This window comes from Benincasa hispida, chromosome 8, assembly GCF_027475165.1.
Source record: "Benincasa hispida cultivar pf3 chromosome 8, pf3_genome.v1.1, whole genome shotgun sequence".
NCBI classification, from domain to species: Eukaryota; Viridiplantae; Streptophyta; class Magnoliopsida; order Cucurbitales; family Cucurbitaceae; genus Benincasa; species Benincasa hispida.
In genome coordinates this window covers 45,292,656-45,311,644 of record NC_143485.1, presented here as the reverse complement: position 1 = coordinate 45,311,644, position 18,989 = coordinate 45,292,656, and the positions used below count along the sequence as shown (strand labels likewise).

The window sequence follows — 18,989 nt, the reverse complement described above, 5'->3', positions numbered from 1 at the left end:
AAACAATGTTATAAAGTAAGAGTGACTCATTTCGTGTTCTGATCTTGTACAAACTCTTTTGCACAAGGACACCCCCACTCCTCATGTCCAACATGAACGAATTAGGATCACTTCGTTTGTAGCACTTTACAACTCCTTATAACGACTACATAGCAGGTCGTGTCCAATAGTGTTACTAGAATAAGGTACCCAACCTTATCCATGTACTATAGATCATTTTGACTATTTACTCGGACCTGATCCACCTTTATGTCTCCACATAAAGTTTAAGTACTCATCCAATAGTCAAGGGACTTTTAGGTTTATTGGATTTCTATTCAAGCAATAGATCTATTCAATAACACCTTTATTGAATTATCAGAATAAGATCCATTGTTTACATACCACGAGTTTAAAACATAAAACCCAACACCTGGCTCTGATACAAATTGAAGGAAATTAAATACAAGGATTTCCATGAGCAGTGGAATGGATCGTTCCAAATTCCATTCGAATTGAACACAAACAATTATAGTCTAGACTGGAAACTAACAGGTCATTCACAACTAGAAATTAAATCATGCTATACGATGATATGAGGTATAGAGGATGCATACCTTTGAAGAACCAGTCTTCAAGAATCCCTCGATCAGTCCTCAAGCTTACAAGAACAGCACTCGAACGCAATGAATAGATACACCAATAGCACAAACAGCCAATAGCACCTCGAACCCAATTGAGTCCAACTTGATTCACGAACAGAGTAAAGAAACCACCACTATGGTTACCTTGGTATTCTCGGTGTAAAAATCCAGAAGTTGTGGGCTCTGTATGATCTTGGCTTGAGGAAGAGACTGGTGGTCTACGATCGAGTAGACATTCGAGCAAGTGGAAGATATGACACTGTTTATCGTATAGACGATGTACTCGATCATTTAATAAATGACAGCCTATCGTATAGACTTAACCACTCGATCGTAGCAACGATCAACTGAATGACTATTGTATAGTCAACTCTAAGAGATCGCTTAACTGATTGTGTAGTCTCTCAATCCTATCGGTTAGTAAAATACTTTTACTTGATAGCTTATTTCCGTGAATTCTTTCCGAATGAAGTAACTTCTAAAATTAGGAAAATAATTTTTCTTTTTAAGTCACGGTTACCAAAAAAAACTTCCAATAACTTCCCACTCAATCGGTTATTAGAGAAAAAGAAATTAATTATCATATAATTAATATATTATAAATAGATATGATAACCAACTTATCATATTATATTTATAACCAATAGTTTAAATATTTCGTCTCATGAAACATATAAACCATAGTTCTTTTTCTATTTTATGGTACTTAATGTAAATCATATTTACATTAATTCCTCCACTTGATATATCTCATACATCACACCAATTATATCATATATAATTTAAATTCCTCTTGTTAATTTGAACAATTCAAATCAAGCCCAAAATCTGATTCTCAACCTAAATTCATTGAGCTACCAATGGGACTTTATAGACCTGTAGCTTGAAGCTCCAACGGTATGTGAATAGCTAACTAAACTCTTTAGTCACGAGATCCACCATCTGTTAACTGTCAGGTACTCCACTAAAGACCGACATGTGTACTCTTCTCACGACAGATATATTTATGTGTCCATATTAACCAATCAATAGTGTGATAACCCTTCACGGATCGCTCATAAGTACAGTTGGGCCAATTTACCGTTTTTACCCCTATAGTTACATTTAACTCCTTAAGTACCACTAATTCCTCTAATGAACAATAAGTTATAGTCCTACTATGATTGGGTCCTCTCTTCTAAGGAGAAAAGTTGGCTACTATGTTCAATACCCGGAATCAGTCCTTAAGGGAGCAATCTATCTACTTATCCCTGTTTCGGGGAAGGAGTGAATTTCGTCTTGTGTAACTGAGTTCCCAGCTTCCCAATCAGACAAATCCCCGAAAATGTTGGCTTGTTGAGTTGGCAATCTGGCCACTCTCACTCATACTAGTTAAAGGACCGCCCTCATAGGTAAGAGTTTCCAAAACACTTAGGATTAAGGTCATGTCACCTATGGTCGTTTTAGTGAGATGTAAGTCTCAATTATCAACGGCGTTATATAAAGAGACTAATCATTATACAAACTCTTTGTATCGGACACCTCTGCTCATATGTCTCCACATGAATGGTTAGGATCAGACCATCTGTAGCAGTTCACAACACTTGTAAACCTCTATAAAACAGGTCGTATCCGTAGTATCACAAGGATAAAGTATCCCTCCTTTATCCTTATACTACATACCAATCAAGTTATGTAAAACAATATGTGAACATCATTATGTATGTATTTTTTGCAATTTTTTCTACCTACCAATTGTATTTTATTTTGTTCAATTTCTTTTTTTTCCTTTTATTTGTTTTTGTTTGATTATTTGGGATCTTTGTGTTACGTTTTAATGTTGTTTTTTTTTTTTTTTTTGTTCAATTTGATGATATTTCCTCTTAATTAGGTTTTGATGGAATGTTTTGCTTTTAAATCAAACCAGTTTTTTAGCAAATTAATTATATGTTAGTTATACAATTGTAAACCAAATATTAGCGATATTAATTGTATATTAAGATTGTTAACCACAATTGATAAACCAAAAATCATTATAACTAAAATGAGAATACCCAAATAACCATTGATATACTAAATATTGATACACTAATATATCAGTAAAATATGTCAATAAATTATATTAAATTTGATATATCAGTAAAGTAAGTTGATATACTTATTTTGTATATCAATTCTACAACTGATCTATTGATATATTTTATATTTTATCTATTAGTTTAATAGATCATATTATTTGAGATTGGCAAAAAAAAAAAAAAAAAATCTATATATTGTCTAGATATTATGTACTTTTTTATATATCTAATATATCGTGTATCAAACACCTATCAATGCATTTCAAGTACACTAGTGATATCATATATCAATTAGGTTAAAATATATCTATAATGTATCAATTATTTTTCAAGTATATGGATCAGCAATTGGGTTGAGTTGTTTTTATTGACATTTTTGCAAACTTGAAATGTTGGAGTCACGGAATTAATGTTCGAATTTTTTTTTTATTATTTTTTTTTAGCTAACCGTGCAATTGCACCGAGATTTAAATGGTCTGTCCCTTTCAAGCATTAAATACCAATAGAAAGTACACTGTGAAAAAGATATAATTGCACTAGGCAGTAGTTTTGTGGGTAATAATTAAGTACATAATAATATTTTAAAAAAACGCGTAAATATAACGAAATCTATTAATGGTAAATCTTATTGTTAATAGACTCTTATTAGCAATATAATTTATCACGAATATATTTGAGACTTAGGGACTGTTTATAACTCTGAGTTTAGATAGGATGTCTGAGATTCATATGTCTGTAGAATTCATATATATGTAGAGTTCATATGTCTATGTTTGGGGTGTGAAGTTATTTGGTATGAGTTCATATGTCTGGAGTGCAGAATTGAGTTCATATGTTTGGGTATCTGATGCAGTTTTTTGACTCTAAATAATACACCTTTAGGATTACTATATTTGTTTTGAAACTTTTTTATTCAATAATTCTACCTATCTTTTTTTTTAATAAAATATTGGATTGCAATTTTTTCCTTTTAATTTTTAAAAATTTTCTTTCTTTCTTTCTTTCTTTCTTTCTTTCTTTCTTTCTTTCTTTTTTCTTTTTTTTTTTTTTTTGGTAATAAACAACAATTAACCCATTACATTTCTTGTAGAAATATGGTTAAATAAAATGAGAAACCAAAGCAAAATCAAAACTTTTGATTCTAGCTAATTTTTTTCCATCAATTTTATTATCATCTTCTTCTTCCTATTATTACTCTATATTTTTAATATGTCATGAATATTTTTAATTAAATCTCCTCATCATCGTAACAATCAACAGAATGTCACCATATTTTTTCAACAGTTTCACTTTCATTTCCTCTAAATTTAGAGGATGATCAGAGAACGAATATCTATTTTTCACCAATTTTTGCTGGAAAATGTTTCAGGAAAAAAGATTTCATTTTAGGGTTTTTTTTTGTTATGTCACATACTTTTCAACTACATACTTACTTTTCGTCTAAATATTCTTATGATATGTTAATTCATTACGTATAAATATTGCACTTTTTAATATAGACAAAATAATATTTTTTATATAATCAACAACCCTACAACATATTTTAACAGTTATCAGTCTTATAGTAGTCGAAAGTGGTTGTCGAAGTTGATTATCGAAAATGATTTTTGCTGGAGTTTGTAGTCGGAGGTGGTTTTCGGAGCCTGAAGTTGGTCAAATGAAGGTATATTAGAGTTAGTTGTCAAAATTTTTCATTGAAGGTGGTTTTCAAATCCCGGAGTTGGTTGAGTGAAAGTGGTCGTCGAAGTTGATTATCGAAGATGATTTTCGCTGGAGATTGTAGTCGACGGTGACTGTTGGAGCCCGAAGTTAGTTACATGAAGATGGCATTAGAGTTGGTTGTCGGAGTTTGTTGTCGAAGGTGGTTGTCGAAGCCTCGATTGGTCGTCGAAGTTGCTTGCTCAAAGGTGATCATCGAAGGTGATTCTCATTGGAGTTTGTAGTCGGGTGTGGTTATCGGAGTCTACGAAGTGGTTGTCGAAGTTGGTTATCAGAGTTTGTTGTTAGAGCCAATTGATCGTCGGAGTTGGTAACATGAAGATGGTCGTCGGAGTTGGGTCATCGGAGGTGGTTGTTAGAGGCCAAAATTAGTTGTCAGAGTTGGTCGTGCGAAGGTTGTCGGAGCTCAAAGTTAGTCGTCGGAGCTATCATCGGAGGTGATTGTCAGAGTCTGGATTCACCGCTGGAATTGTTATCAGAGGTGGTTGTTGGAGCCTGGAGTTGATCGTCGAAGTTGTCATCAAAGATGGTTGTGGGAGTCCGGAGTTGGTCGTCGAAGTTGTCATCGAAAGTGGTTGTCAGAGTCCAGAGTTAGTGCTCAGATTGTGACAGTGAACGATGAGTGAAGCCATTGAAAACACAAGAAGAAGGAAGAGTTGGGGTGAGTTGGGATGAGTTGGTAAAATATACCAATTCAACTCCACCAACATTTAAAGTTGGTGGGCCAAACACTGAATTGGTATGTTATACCAACCGAACTCGACTCATGTTGGTGAGCCAAACATCCCCATTCCCTAGATCTAAATTTTACTATATATGAAAATTCTTTTACACTTACCAATTCTATATTTTATGAGTTGGTAATTGTGAAATGGCTAGCTATATTTATATATATTGCTGCTAATCAGGGGGATTGGAAAATGTTCCTCTTAAGGAGGTAATGAATGAAATTCGTACTCTCTAGATTGAAGATTCCCTTCCGCGATTTCAGTTAGAATTTTAATAGGTCTGTACTAGTTAAACTATGTTGGATAGGACTTTTGGATTCGAATTATTAATTCTCACATATGAAACAAACCACACACAACAAAAGAAGACTAAAAACTCTTACAATTTCACAATAAATATCATTAATCCCATCATTGAAAATTATCTGATTCCAAAACCCAGATCAACACTGCAAATAATACACCAATCCTTAACATGAAATTACAGAAGAACACATAATATTAATGGAACAAATTACCAACCAAAAGCAAAAATGTTGGAGGAAAAAACAGAGAGATCGAACAGAGCAAGCAATGGACAACATATCAAGGAGAATTCCTACAACTGCATTTGGTTCGAATCTCACCTTCAAAGAGGTCAGTAAGAACTTGAACGTTCCCAAGTTTAGCCATGGAGACAGCAAATTGATGGCGGAAAATGGAGGGCTGATAGGCCAAAGCTTTAACAATGGGGGAAGTTCTTGGATCGGTGTAGAGAGCTGAATCAGAGGACAAAAGACCCATCTTTTTTGGGAGATTAGAGTAGTAGGCGTTGTCGAATTTGTTGGGCGTTGTAGCGTCAAGGTCCACGTAGTCCGACGCCCATCGGCATTTTCTTCTCAAGAAGTTTAAGTATTTTGGGCTCAACGATGGGTCTGGTTTTCCCGTTGCACTGTAATTGTAAAGCCTGTTTTGTATCACTCCACATGTTGCCCTTCCAATCGTGTGTGCCCCTGTACACAATCTCCAATTAATTGCCTTATGATCTAAACTCAAAATCTTAAGTTGATGGGTGACCTAAATTTAAATTTATTTTTACCTAACAAAGACTTTAAGATTTGTACAATGACCAACAAGTGAATATCGAGTACTAAATGGAAAAAGATATGATTGAAGATGTTGATTGGTGGTTTAGTATGGCATCCAAAAGTAGAAGGGCATATAGTTCAAACTCCTCTAATATTTATTTGCTTCTCTCAATTAATAATGACTTTTATTTGTTGTATTTTTTTACAAAGTTTCAAACTTACATGTGAGAGGAAGTGTGTTAGGATATTAATTTGATTAAATTAATCCATCAATGTAAATTCTTGGATTGATGGATGATTTAACCATTTAAAATCCAAATAATAATTTTAATTATTAGCTTATTTGAAATAAATTTATAAGGGATTTTTTTTTTTAGTTCTAACAATTGTAGAGGTCTGAAATTAAACTGTTGACCTTTATAATCATAATAAGTGTCTCTATGCTTGGATTGACGAAAAGAATATTAATTATATAAGGTTTCTATTATGATTTATAAAAAAAATAGTAATTTACATCTGTGAAATCTAATTGTTTTGATTATGAAATTTTTACTTAAGCCCCATTTAATAACAAATAACTAAATGATAACTAATTTCTATTTTATATTTAGTTTTTGAAAATGAAGTATATAAAATATTATATACTTTCTTCTACCTATATTCTCAAAAAATTAAAACAATTTTATGATAATCAAATAAGGTCTAAAATTGTGTTTCAAAATAACTTATGAAATCCTATCAAAGTTTATTTTAAACAATTTCATAAAAAAAAGTTTAGATAAAAATGACTTTTTTAAAAATAAATTTGTATCTAATCAATCCAAATGGACCTAAATTGGTTAGGATTTTTAAATTTGAAACTTTTAAATATCAGGGTAAAACTGAAATCCAAAAATAACACGTCATTTTATTTTAATTTAATGGAAGATTATAGACAAAATTAAGATATAATCGAGAGGTTTTAATATTATGTTAGACACTAATTAACACACAAGAGATATGTTTAATGCTGTTTCTAAATTAATCACTTGAAAGGCATTCTCAACACAACCTTAATCGAATTGTAAGTGTTAGATAGTAATGTACCTGAAAGAACGACCAAATCTAGGACATTCAAGCCAAGAGATTGGTATAGTTCAATGAGAGAAGTGATGTCTTCAATACCCATGGGCACTAATTCAGTTTCTTTGGCAATGGACTCCACACCGTCTCTTCTTCCATAAGGTACCATCCAATATGGGCCGCCGATGAGGACGGTGGCTTCTCTCGCAGCGGCGGTTAAAATATCTGCGCAAGAAACTGTTTTAGGGCACTTTTTCTCTAACTTGGCTTTGATATCGTCGATCACTTCGAAACCTCTAAGTGTCTTGCTCGCCGGAGCCCTCCTCTCGCTTCCCTCGTAATCTAGAAGAATAGAACCATCGCAGCCCTACAGTTACGCAACCGGAGTCTATGTGAGTGGTACTCCAGATATTGCTCATGTCACGTGACAAATTATGGTTAAATTAAAGAAAAATAATAGTTTGACAAAGTATTACTCTAAATTGAACTGTGAAAGAGATGAGTGTAAGGAGTAAGAGATTGAGAGTAAGAGATTGAACTTTCCTTGCTTTTAGAACTACTCAAAATGTCTCATATCAATAGATATAATTGTTCTTAGTTATATATCCATGATCATTTTCTTTCCTAAATAATGTGGAATTTTGTTTGTACATCGAATAATTCTTTTAAAAAACAACCATTTCAAATCAAACAAGCTATTATATATATCCTAAACTAACGAATAAGTTAGAGAAAATTAATATATATGGTGTGTGTTTTTTGATGCAATAAATAAAATATTTTCTTTTATTTTTGCGTTGAATTTTTTTATTTTTATTTTTATTTTGAAGGATGAATTGATATTACATTGTATTGTTAAAATAACAAAATAAATAACAAAATATCTAGTAGATATCATATAATTAATAAACATATCAACTTACTTAAAAATCCTAAAATATTTATTTTATTAAGATCACTAATGTAAATATCATATACACCGATTTTTATAATTTTATTAAAATCTCTATATTTCCGTCAAAATCAATATAAGGTTGAAAATGGAGATTCCAAAGTTTAAAAAGTTTTGAGTGAGGAAATGAAATTTCTAAGCCAAACAAAATTGGGATAGGGAGAGAGAGAGTTACCCTGACGACGCAGTCATGGAAGTGCAATCTCAAGAGACTGGCGGCAATGGTGTTATCTTTATCGTACCACTGCTTGAGTATACGGTGAATGATGCCGTCGACGCCGGGACAAGTTTTATGGTAGAACCCATAAGAAAGAAAGTCCCCAAAAGCTGAAAACTCCTGCAACTGCGGAATCTCAAGGCTCGAGTATTCCTCTCCATCGTCCTCAAAATCTTTGTCGGCCGACGACACGGCGGCGGAGGCCAGAATGAGGACAAGAAGAACACCCCATTTCATTTTTTTTCTTCTTTTTTTTTTTTTTTCTCTAGTCTCTAATACGATAATTATTTTTAAACAACACTGTCCCTCTTGGGTATTTTCAAGATGTACAAATCATATATATATACTTATTTAGTTAGAGAAATAGAGAGATGCATTGTATGGAACTACGTGATGCGCACTTTCATTTCTCTCTCGGCTATATTTACAAATGGAATGAGTGGAGGACTTGCTAGCATGTCCTTTTAGGTATCTTTTTTCTTCATCGTTGACAATTTTAATCATTTTTTATATATGTATATTCTTTCTTTTTTTAAAAAAAATTATTTTGTTTCTTTTTCATATTTTAAACATTTTAAAATTTTTGACATGTATATGTATAAGATTAGCATAGCTCAATTTGAATGGTACTTGTATTATCAACTTTTAAGTCAGAAATATGATTCTTATATAAATATATATATATCGTTTTCATTGATTCTAGTTTAATCTTAAAAAATAGAAAAGTCAAATCAATATTTCTATAAAAGACAAAACAAAAGTGTCTAATCATAAACTAACAAATTGGTCAAACTTCAATTCAAAAGATAGTTGAATAAATTTTGAATCAAATTCAACTTGAGTATAATCAAAATTTTATCCTAAATCAAATGCCATTGAAGTTTATACTAAGGTTTCATTTCAAATCTATAGCAAATTTTGGTAAAATCTAACATTTACCTTAAACTAAAATTTTGATATATTTAAAACTTTATTGGATATTAGATGTCAAATCAAGAAAAAAAAAATAATTGTTCAAATTTCATATAAAAAACCATATCATATTTGAATAAAAACCAAGAGATCGAAAAAAATGTAGGAAACTTGAAATCAACTTTGTTATTATTTTAAGTTTTAATTGAAACATAACTATAATTGTCCAACAAAAAATGTAGTAGAAAACAGTCGAACATATAGACTTCAAAACTACATGTTAAACAAATATAAATTCCAAACACAGATTATTTCCACAAACTAATTAAGCCTCCAAACTTGATAATTTCATTTGGTCCCGTTCTTACCCATGAAATTGAGGTTTATTGAGCCGACGCTGTTAAGTCAACCTTTACCTATGCAAATCTAAGGATAATCCCGAATAAACAAAAGTTCATAGTTAGCTCAGGATTAAGGTCAAGTTACCTAGGTCATTGCTTTGAAATAGTCAGTCTTAAACAGTAAACAACGTTATAAAGTAAGAATGACTAATTTCGATCATGGTCCGATCTTATACAAACCCATTGCACAGGACGCCCCCACCCCTCATGTCATAACATGTACGAATTAGGATCACATCGTCTGTAACACTTTACAACTCCATGTAACAACTACAGAGTGGGTCACATCCAATAGTGTTACCAGAATAAGACACCCAATCTTATTCATATACTATAGATCGTTTTAACTATTTACTCGAACCTGATCCACTTTTATGTCCTCACATAAAGTTCAAGTACTTATGTAATAGTCATGGATCTTTTAGTTTATTGGATTTATTTCTAAAACGAAATAAGCAATTCATATATTCAATAACAACTTATTGAATTTTCAGAATAAGTTTTATTGTTACAAACCACGAGTTTTAAGACATAAAACCCAACAACTCCCCCTCATGAAAACATCACTTAAGATCTCTGAGCCGCCGCATTCTAATATTGTGCATCAATATTTCAAAAGTTGCAATGGTAATGCCTATGTAAATAAGTCTGCCAGGTTATCCTTCGAACAAATTTTTTGTAAAGTGATATCGCCATTTTATTCAAGATCATGAGTGTAGAAAAGATTCGGTGAAATATGCTTTATTCTATCTCCTTTAATATATCCTCCTTTGATTTGGGCTATGCAAGTTGTTGTCTTCATATAATATTGTTGGAAGATTTTTATTAGAAGACAAGTCACACGTTTCACGGATGTGCTGAGTCATTGGCCTTAGCCATACACATTCTCGACTAGCCTCGTGAATTGCAAGAATTTCAGCATGATTTGAGGAAGTGGCCATTATAATCTGTTTCGTCAATCACCATGATATAACAGTTCATCCACATGTGAACACATAACCTGTTTGAGATCTAGCTTTGTGTGGATTAAATACATATCCATAATCTGCATAACCAACTAGATCAAAATTTGATTTATTTGAATAAAACAAACTCATATCGATTGTTCTTCGAAGATAACTCATATGCTTAATTTTGTTCCAATGTCTTTTTATAGGAGAAGAATTATATCTAGCTAATAAATTTAATAAAAATGCAATATCTGGTCTTGTATTATTAGCAAGATATATAAGTTCAACAATTGCACTAAGATATGGTACTTCAGGACTAAGAAGTTCTTCATTATCTTCTCAAGGTCGAAATATATCTTTCTTTATATCAAATGAATGGACTTCCATTGGAATATTTAATAGATGTACTTTGTTCATATAAAATCTTTTCAAAATTTTTCCTATATAAGTTGACTAATTAATAAATATTCCATCTGCTAAATGCTCAATTAGAAAACCAAGATAAAATTTTGTTTTTTTCGAGATCTTGCATCTCAAATTCTTTCTTGAGATATTCTATTGCCTTTGAAAGCTCTTCAGGAGTTCCAATTATATTCAAGTCACCAACATATACAGTTATAATAGAAAATCTTGATTGTGATTTCTTTATAAAAGCACATCCATATTGGATCATTTTGATATCCTTCTTTCAATAAGTATCCACTTAGGCGATTGTTCCACATCCTCGGGATCCGTTTAGGACACCAAATGAGCTTCGTTCCCAAAACCGTCTGACACACGACTTTTTTTCCTCGTTCTTAACCCCTGGGTCCATTTTTGTATTTCTGCCTGGCGGAAAGTTTGTGCACAAAAATTGGGCTCCATGAGCCGTTTGGGGCAACAAATGAGCTACGTTCCGAAAATCATCTGGCGTTGGGACTTTTTTTCATCGTCCTTAACTTTTAGGTCCGTTTTCGTGTTTTCGCCCGAGATAAAGTTCGTGCAAAAAAATTGGGCCCCGCCCTGGGAGCCTTTTGGGGCACCAAATGAGCTCATTTCCCAAAACCGTATGGCACACAGCTTTTTTTCTTCGTTCTTATCCCCTGGATTCGTTTTCGAATTTTCACCCTCCGGAAAGTTCGTGCACAAAAATTGGGCCTCGAGGCAGCCCCGTCAAACACCAGGGCCGTTTGGGGCAACAAATGAGCTCCAATCTCAAAATCTTCTGGTGCTTTTTTTCATTGTTCTTAACCCCTTGGTTCGTTTTCCCGTTTTCGTCCAACGGAAAGTTGGCGCACAAAAATTGGGCCTCGGGAGCTGTTTCGGGCACCAAATGAGCTTCGTTCCTAAAACCGTCTTACGCAATACTTTTTTTCATCGTTCTTAACCCCTAGGTCCATTTTTACGTTTTTGCCCGATAGAAAGTTCACACACAAAAATTAGGCCCCAAGCAGCCCACTGGACCCCGGGAGCCATTTGGGGCACCAAATGAGCTCAGTTCCAAAAATCATGTGGCACATGGGTTTTTTTCATCATTCTTAACCCCTAGGTTCGTTTTCACGTTTTCTCCTGGTAGAAAGTTCATGCTAAAAAAATTGGGCCCCAGGGTAGCCCACCGGTCCCCGAGAGTCGTTTGAGGTACCAAATGTGCTCCGTTCCCAAAACCGTCTGACGTATGGCTTTTTTTTCATCGTTTTTAATCCCTGGGTCCGTTTTCACCCAATGGAAAGTTCGCGCACAAAAATTTGGCCCCGGGGTAGCCCCACTGGGCCCGATAGCCGTTTGGGGCACCAAATAAGCTCTGTTCGCAAAACCTTCTGGCGCATGACTTTTTTTATCGTTCTTAACTCTTGGGACCATTTTCGCGTTTTCGCTCGACAAAAAGTTCGTGCACAAAAATTTGGCCCCAGGACAGCCCCGCCAGGCCCGAGAGTCGTTTGGGGCACCAAATGAGCTTCGTTCGTAAAACCTTCTAGTGCACGGCTTTTTTTCATTATTCTTAACCCTGAGTCCCTTTTCGCTTTTTCACCCGGTGGAAAGTTCGCTCACAAAAATTGGGCCCTAGGATAGCCCTGCCGGGCCTGGGAACTATTTGGGGCACCAAATGAGCTTCTTTTGCAAAATCGTCTGGCGAACGGCTATTTTCATCATTCTTAACCCCTGGGTCAGTTTTCACCCGACAGGAAGTTCACGCATAAAATTTGGGCCCCAGGGCAGCCCCACCAGGCCCATAGCCATTTGGCGCACCAAATAAGCTCCATTTACAAAATCGTCTATTTGTATGGCTTTTTTTCATCATTCTTAACCCTTAGGTCCATCTTCGCATTTTCGCCCGGCAGAAAGTTCGCACACAAAATTTGGGCCCCGGAGCAGTCTCGCCGGACCTGATAGCCATTTGGGGCACCAAATGAGCTCCATTCGCAAAATCGTCTGTCGGCCAGCTATTTTTCACCCTTTTTAACCTCGGTTCCATTTTCGCGTTTTCGACCGGCAGAAAATTCGCGCACAAAATTTGGCCCCTGGGCAGCCCTGTCGGGCCCGATAGTCGTTTGAGGCACCAAATGAGCTACGTTCGCAAAATGGTCTGTCGCACGACGTTTTTCATCATTCTTAACCCTTGGGTCCGTTTTTGCCCGGAGGAAAGTTCCCGCACAAAAATTGGGCCCCAAGGCAGCTCTGTTGGGCCCGAGAGTCGTTTGGGGCACCAAATGAGCTTCGTTGGTAAAACCGTCTGGCGCACGACTTTTTTTCATCGTTCTTAACTCCCGGGTTAGTTTTCGCGTTTTCGCCCGACGAAAAGTTAGCGCACAAAAATTCGACCTCGGGGCAGCCCTGTCGAGCCCGATAGCCGTTATGGACACCAAATGAGTTCCATTTGCAAAATCGTGTAGCGCACGACTTTTTTTCATTGTTCTTAACTACTAGGTCCATTTTCATGCTTTCACCGGGCAGAAAGTTCGCGCACAAAAATTCGGCCTCGGGACATCCCCGACGAGCTCGATAGCCATTGATAGCCATTTGGGACACCAAATGAGCTTCGTTCCCAAAATCGTTTGAGGTTGGCAACTAAACACAAGGGTTGCGCTCGTTGCAGGACTTAACCCAACACCTTACGGCATGAGCTGACGACAGCCATGCACCACCTGTGTCCGTGTTCTCGAAGGCACCCCTTTCTTTCAAGAGGATTCGCGGCAAGTCAAGCCCTGGTAAGGTTCTTCCCTTTACATCGAATTAAACCACATGCTTCACCACTTGTGCGGGCCCCCGTCAATTCCTTTGAGTTTCATTCTTGCGAACGTACTCCCCAGGCGGGATACTTAACGCATTAGCTACAGCACTACACGGGTCGATACGCACAACGCTTAGTATCCATCATTTACAGCTAGGACTACTGGGGTATCTAATCCCATCCGTTCCCCTAGCTTTCGTCTCTCAGTGTCAGTGTCGGCCCAGTAGAGTGCTTTCGTCGTTGGTGTTCTTTCTGATCTCTACGCATTTCACCGCTCCACCGGAAATTCCCTCTGCCTCTACCGTACTCCAACTTGGTAGTTTCCACCACTGGAAAAAGCCCGGGCCCACTTACGAAAAGTCCAAATGGAAGCAAATTAGTTTCAAGTTAATGGATACTCTGAGATAGAACGAGAAAAATTGAATTTGATTACTTCAACTTCTAAAAGTTTGGAACAATTAGAAAATTATAAAAATGAAACTACTTATTTTGAACAACAAAAAGCGATTAATAAAGTACGACAACAGGTTTTCCAACAAGCCTTACAAGGAGCTCTCGGAACTTTTAATAGTTGTTTGGATAATGAGTTACATTTACGTACCATCAGTGCTAATATTGGCATGTTTGGGACGATGAAAGAAATAACTAACTAATTAGTCCTTCTACTGTAGCCATTATTTTTTTTCCTAATATACATAGTGGTCTAATTCTATTTCTTTGCTTCATAATTCATGTTGATTCTAATGAATCAAAAATGAAATAATCGAAAGGCCACTAATCTTTTTTTAGCATTCGAAAGAAGTAATTGATTGAGCAGTTGACAGATGATCCAAGAGTTCAGTTCCATGGGAACTTTTTAACTTTGGATTTCGAAAAGAATTAGCAAACCCCATTTTTAACGTTTGAACCATCATATGAAATGAGTTCCATAAAACAAGAAAAATCCTATTTTGAAAATAACTAAAATATTAATAATAAATAAATACAACAAGTGGTAAGCACATAATATGTAGGTGGCTACCCCAAGGTACTATCTTATTATGACTTTTTTTCATCGTTCTTAACCCCTGGGTCAGTTTTCGTGTTTTCGCTCGGCGGAAAGTTCGCGCACAAAAATTGGGCATCGGGGTAGCCCTGCCGGGCCTGATAGCTGTTTGGGTCACTAAATGAGCTCCATTCGCAAAACCGTCTGGCCCATGGCTTTTTTTCATCATTCCTGTGTCTGTTTTCACATTTTCGCCCACCGAAAAGTTCGTGCACAAAAATTTGGCCCCAGGGCAGCCCTGTGGGAAGCCATTTGGGGCACCAAATGAGCTCCGTTCGCAAAACTTTCTTGCGCATGGTTTTTTTTCATCATTCTTAACCCCTTGGTCTGTTTTCGCGTTTTCGCCACAGGAAAGTTCACGCACAAAAATTGGGCCTCGAAGCAACCCCGCCGGGCCCGATAGTCTTTTTGGGTATCAAATGAGCTCTGTTCGCGAAAACGTCTGGCGCATGGCTTTTTTTCATCGCTCTTAACCCCTCGGTCCGTTTTTGCAATTTCCCTCGATGAAAAGTTCGTGCAAAAAAAATTGGGCCCTGAAGCAGCCCCACTAGACCCGGGAGCCGTTTGGGGCACCAAATGAGCTTCGTTGGCAAAATCATCTAGCGCACAACTTTTTTTCATCGTTCTTAACCTCTGGGTCCATTTTCGCATTTTCGCCTAGTGGAAACTTCACGCACAAAAATTGGGTCCTAGGGCAGCCCCACCGAGCCCGATGGCCGGTTGGGCACCAAATGAGCTCTGTTTTCAAAACCGTCTGGCGCATGGTTTTTTTTCATCATTCTTACCCCAGAGTTCGTTTTCATGTTTTTGCCCGACGGAAAGTTCACACACAAAATTTAGGTCCAGGGTAGCCCTGCCAGGCCCGATTGCCATTTGAGGCACCAAGTGAGCTTCGTTCTCAAAACCATCTGGCGCACGGCTTTTTTTCATCACTCTTAACCTCTGGGTCCCCTTCTGCTTTCACCCGAAGGAACATTTGCACACAAAAATTGGGCCCCAAGTCAGCCCCACCGGGCCTGGGAGCTGTTTAGGTCATTAAAGCTCCATTCGCAAAACCATCTGGCGCACGACTTTTTTCATTGTTCTCCCCTGGGTCCATAATCGCGTCTTCGCCCGTTGGAATGTTCGCGCACAAAAATTGGGTCCCGAGGTAGCCTCGCTGGGCTCGATAGCCATTTGAGGCACCAAATGAGCTCTGTTTGCAAAATCGTCTGTCGCACGACTTTTTTTCATCATTCTTAACCCCTTGGTCTGTTTTCGCGATTTCGCTCGATGAAAAATTCGCGCACAAAAATTTGGCCCCGGTGTAGCCCCACCAGGCCCGATAGCCGTTTGAGGCACCAAATGACCTCCGTCGCAAAACCATCTGTCGCACGGCTTTTTTTTCATCGTTCTTAACCCCTTGGTCTGTTTTCGGGTTTTCGCCTAGCGAAAAATTCGCACACAAAAATCCCGGGGTAGCCAGGCCGAGTCCGATAGCCATTTGGGGCACCAAATGAGCTCCGTCGTAAAACCATCTGGCACACGACTTTTTTTTACCGTTCTTAACACCTGGGTCCATTTTCGCACCTTCACCCGGCCGAAAGTTCGCACACAAAAATTGGGTCATATGGAAACTCCACCGGGACTGGGAGCCGTTTAGGGCACCAAATGAGCTCCATTAGCAAAACCATCTGGCGCACGCTTTTTTTCATCGTTATTAACACTTGGGTCCGTTTTTGCATTTTCGCCTGACAGAAAGTTCATGCACAAAAAATTGGTCCCAGGGCAGCCTAGCCAGGCTCGGGAATCGTTTGGGCCTCAAATGAACTTCGTTCGCAAAACCATCTGGCGCACGACTTTTTTCATTGTTCTTAACCCTTGGGTCAATTTTTGCATTTTCGCCCAACGGAAAGTTCCCGCACAAAAATAGGGCCCCGAGGCAGCCCCGCCGGGCAATAGCCGTTTGAGGCATCAAATGAGCTCTGTTCGCAAAAACCGTCTGGCACCCAACTTTTTTCCATCGTTCTTCACCCCTAGGTCCGTTTTCGCGTTTTCACCCGACGGAAAATTTGCGTATAAAAATTGGGCCTCAGGGCTGCCCCGCGAGGCCCAATAGCTGTTTGGGCCCTTAAATGATCTCCTTTCGCAAAACTGTCTGGCGCATGACTTTTTTTCCTCATTCTTAACCATTCTGTCTGTTTTCGCGTTTTCACGTTTTCGCCCGCAAGAAAGTTCGCGCACAAAAATCGGGCCCTGAAGCAGGCCCACCGGGCCTCGAGAGCTATTTGGGGCAAAAAATAAGCTCTTTTCCCAAAACCATTTGGCGCACGGCTATTTTTCATCATTCTTAAACTTTGGATCCGTTTTCACGTTTTTACCCATCGAAAAGTTCGTACACAAAAGCTGGGCCCCGGGAGCCATTTTGGCACCAAATGAGCTCCATTCCCAGAACCATCTGGCGCACAGCTTTTCTTATTTGTTCTTAACCCCTAGATCCGTTTTTGCGTTTTTGCCCGCTGGAAAGTTCGCTCACAAAAAGGGGCCCTGGGAGTCGTTTGGGGCACTAAATGATCTATGTTCCAAAAATCGTATGGCCGACTTTTTTTCATCGTTCTTAACCCTTGGGTTTGTTTTTGCGTTTTTGTCTGCCAAAAAGTTCGCGCACAAAAATTAGGCCCCAGAGCAGCCCCGTCGGGCCCCAAATCGTCGGCGCATGACTTTTTTCATCGTTCTTGACCCTTGGGTTCGTTTTCGCCCGCCGAAATGTTCGTGTACAAAAATTGGGCCCCGGGAGCCGTTTGGGACACAAAATGAGCTTCGTTTCCAAAACTATCTGGCGCATGACTATTTTTCATCGTTCTTAATCCCTGGGTTCGTTTTTGCGTTTTCACCCGCCAGATTGTTGGTGTACAAAATTGAGGCCTCAAGGTAGTCAAGTTGGCCCCGAGAGCCATTTGGGGCACCAAATGTGCTTTGTTCCCAAAACCATCTCGCAAAAGGATTTTTTTCATCGTTCTTAACCCCAGGGAACGTTTTCGCGCTTTTGTCCGATGAAAAATTTGAGCACAAAAATTAGGCCCCAAGGCAGCCACGTCATGCCGCGGGGACCGTTTCGGACAACAAATGAGCTTCGTTCCAAAAAAAGTCTCGCGCATGGCATTTTTTCATCGTTCTTAACCCCTAGAATCATTTTTGCATTTTTGCTCGACAAAAAGTTCGCACACAAAAACTAGGGTCTGTGGCAGCCCCGAGAGCCGTTTGGGGCACCAAATGAGCTCTGTTCCACAACCATCTGGCACACGGCATTTGTTCATCGTTCTTTACCCCTGGGTCCGTTTTTGCATTTTCTTCTGACGGAAAGTTCGCGCACAAAAATTGGGCCCTGGGATAGCCCCACTGGGCCCCGGGAGTCGTTTTGGGCAGCAAAGGAGCTTTGTTCCCAAAATCGTCTGACGCATGACTTTTTTTCATCGTTCTTAACCCCTGGGTCCGTTTTCACATTTTCACCGGGCGAAAAGTTCACGCACAAAAATTGGGTCTCGAGGCAGCCTCGTCAGGCCACAAACTGTCTGGTGTATGACTTTTTTTCATCGTTCTTAACCCTTATGTCCATTTTCATGTTTTCACCTGCCGGAATGTTCGCGTACAAAAATTGGGCCCCAAAGTAGTCCCATCAGGCCTTGGGAGCCGTGTTAGGCACCAAATGAGCTCTGTTCCCAAAATCGTCTGGTGCACGACTTTTTTTCATCGTTCTTAACCTCTAGGTCCATTTTCGCGCTTTCGCCCACAGGAAAGTTCGTGCACAAAATTTTGGCCCCAGGAGTCGTTTGGGGCAACAAATGAGCTTTGTTCCGAAAACTATTGGCGCACGACCTTTTTTCATTGTTCTTAAACCCTTAGTCCGTTTTCGTGTTTTCACCCAGCAAAAAATTCACGCACAAAAATTTGTCCCTAAGGCAGCCCTGCCAGGCCCCGGGTGTCGTTTGGAGCACTAAATGAGCTCTGTTCCCAAAATTGTCTGGCGCACGGCTTTTTTTCATCGTTCTTAACCCCTAGGTCCGTTTTT

At 38.1% G+C, this 18,989-nt stretch overlaps 1 protein-coding gene across 1 annotated transcript; it reads right to left on the bottom strand.

Annotated features, from left to right (window-relative positions):
• Window positions 1-5,506: 5,506 nt before the first annotated feature.
• On the bottom strand, window positions 5,507-8,749 carry LOC120083832 (Peroxidase superfamily protein). Its single transcript, XM_039039720.2, has 3 exons — window positions 8,384-8,749; window positions 7,281-7,623; window positions 5,507-6,119 (listed from the first exon to the last, which is right to left on the bottom strand). The coding sequence occupies exons 1-3, from the start codon at window positions 8,660-8,662 to the stop codon at window positions 5,713-5,715; spliced, it is 1,029 nt and encodes a 342-aa protein (XP_038895648.1). The 5' UTR covers window positions 8,663-8,749; the 3' UTR covers window positions 5,507-5,712.
• Between the last annotated feature and the right edge of the window lie 10,240 nt (window positions 8,750-18,989).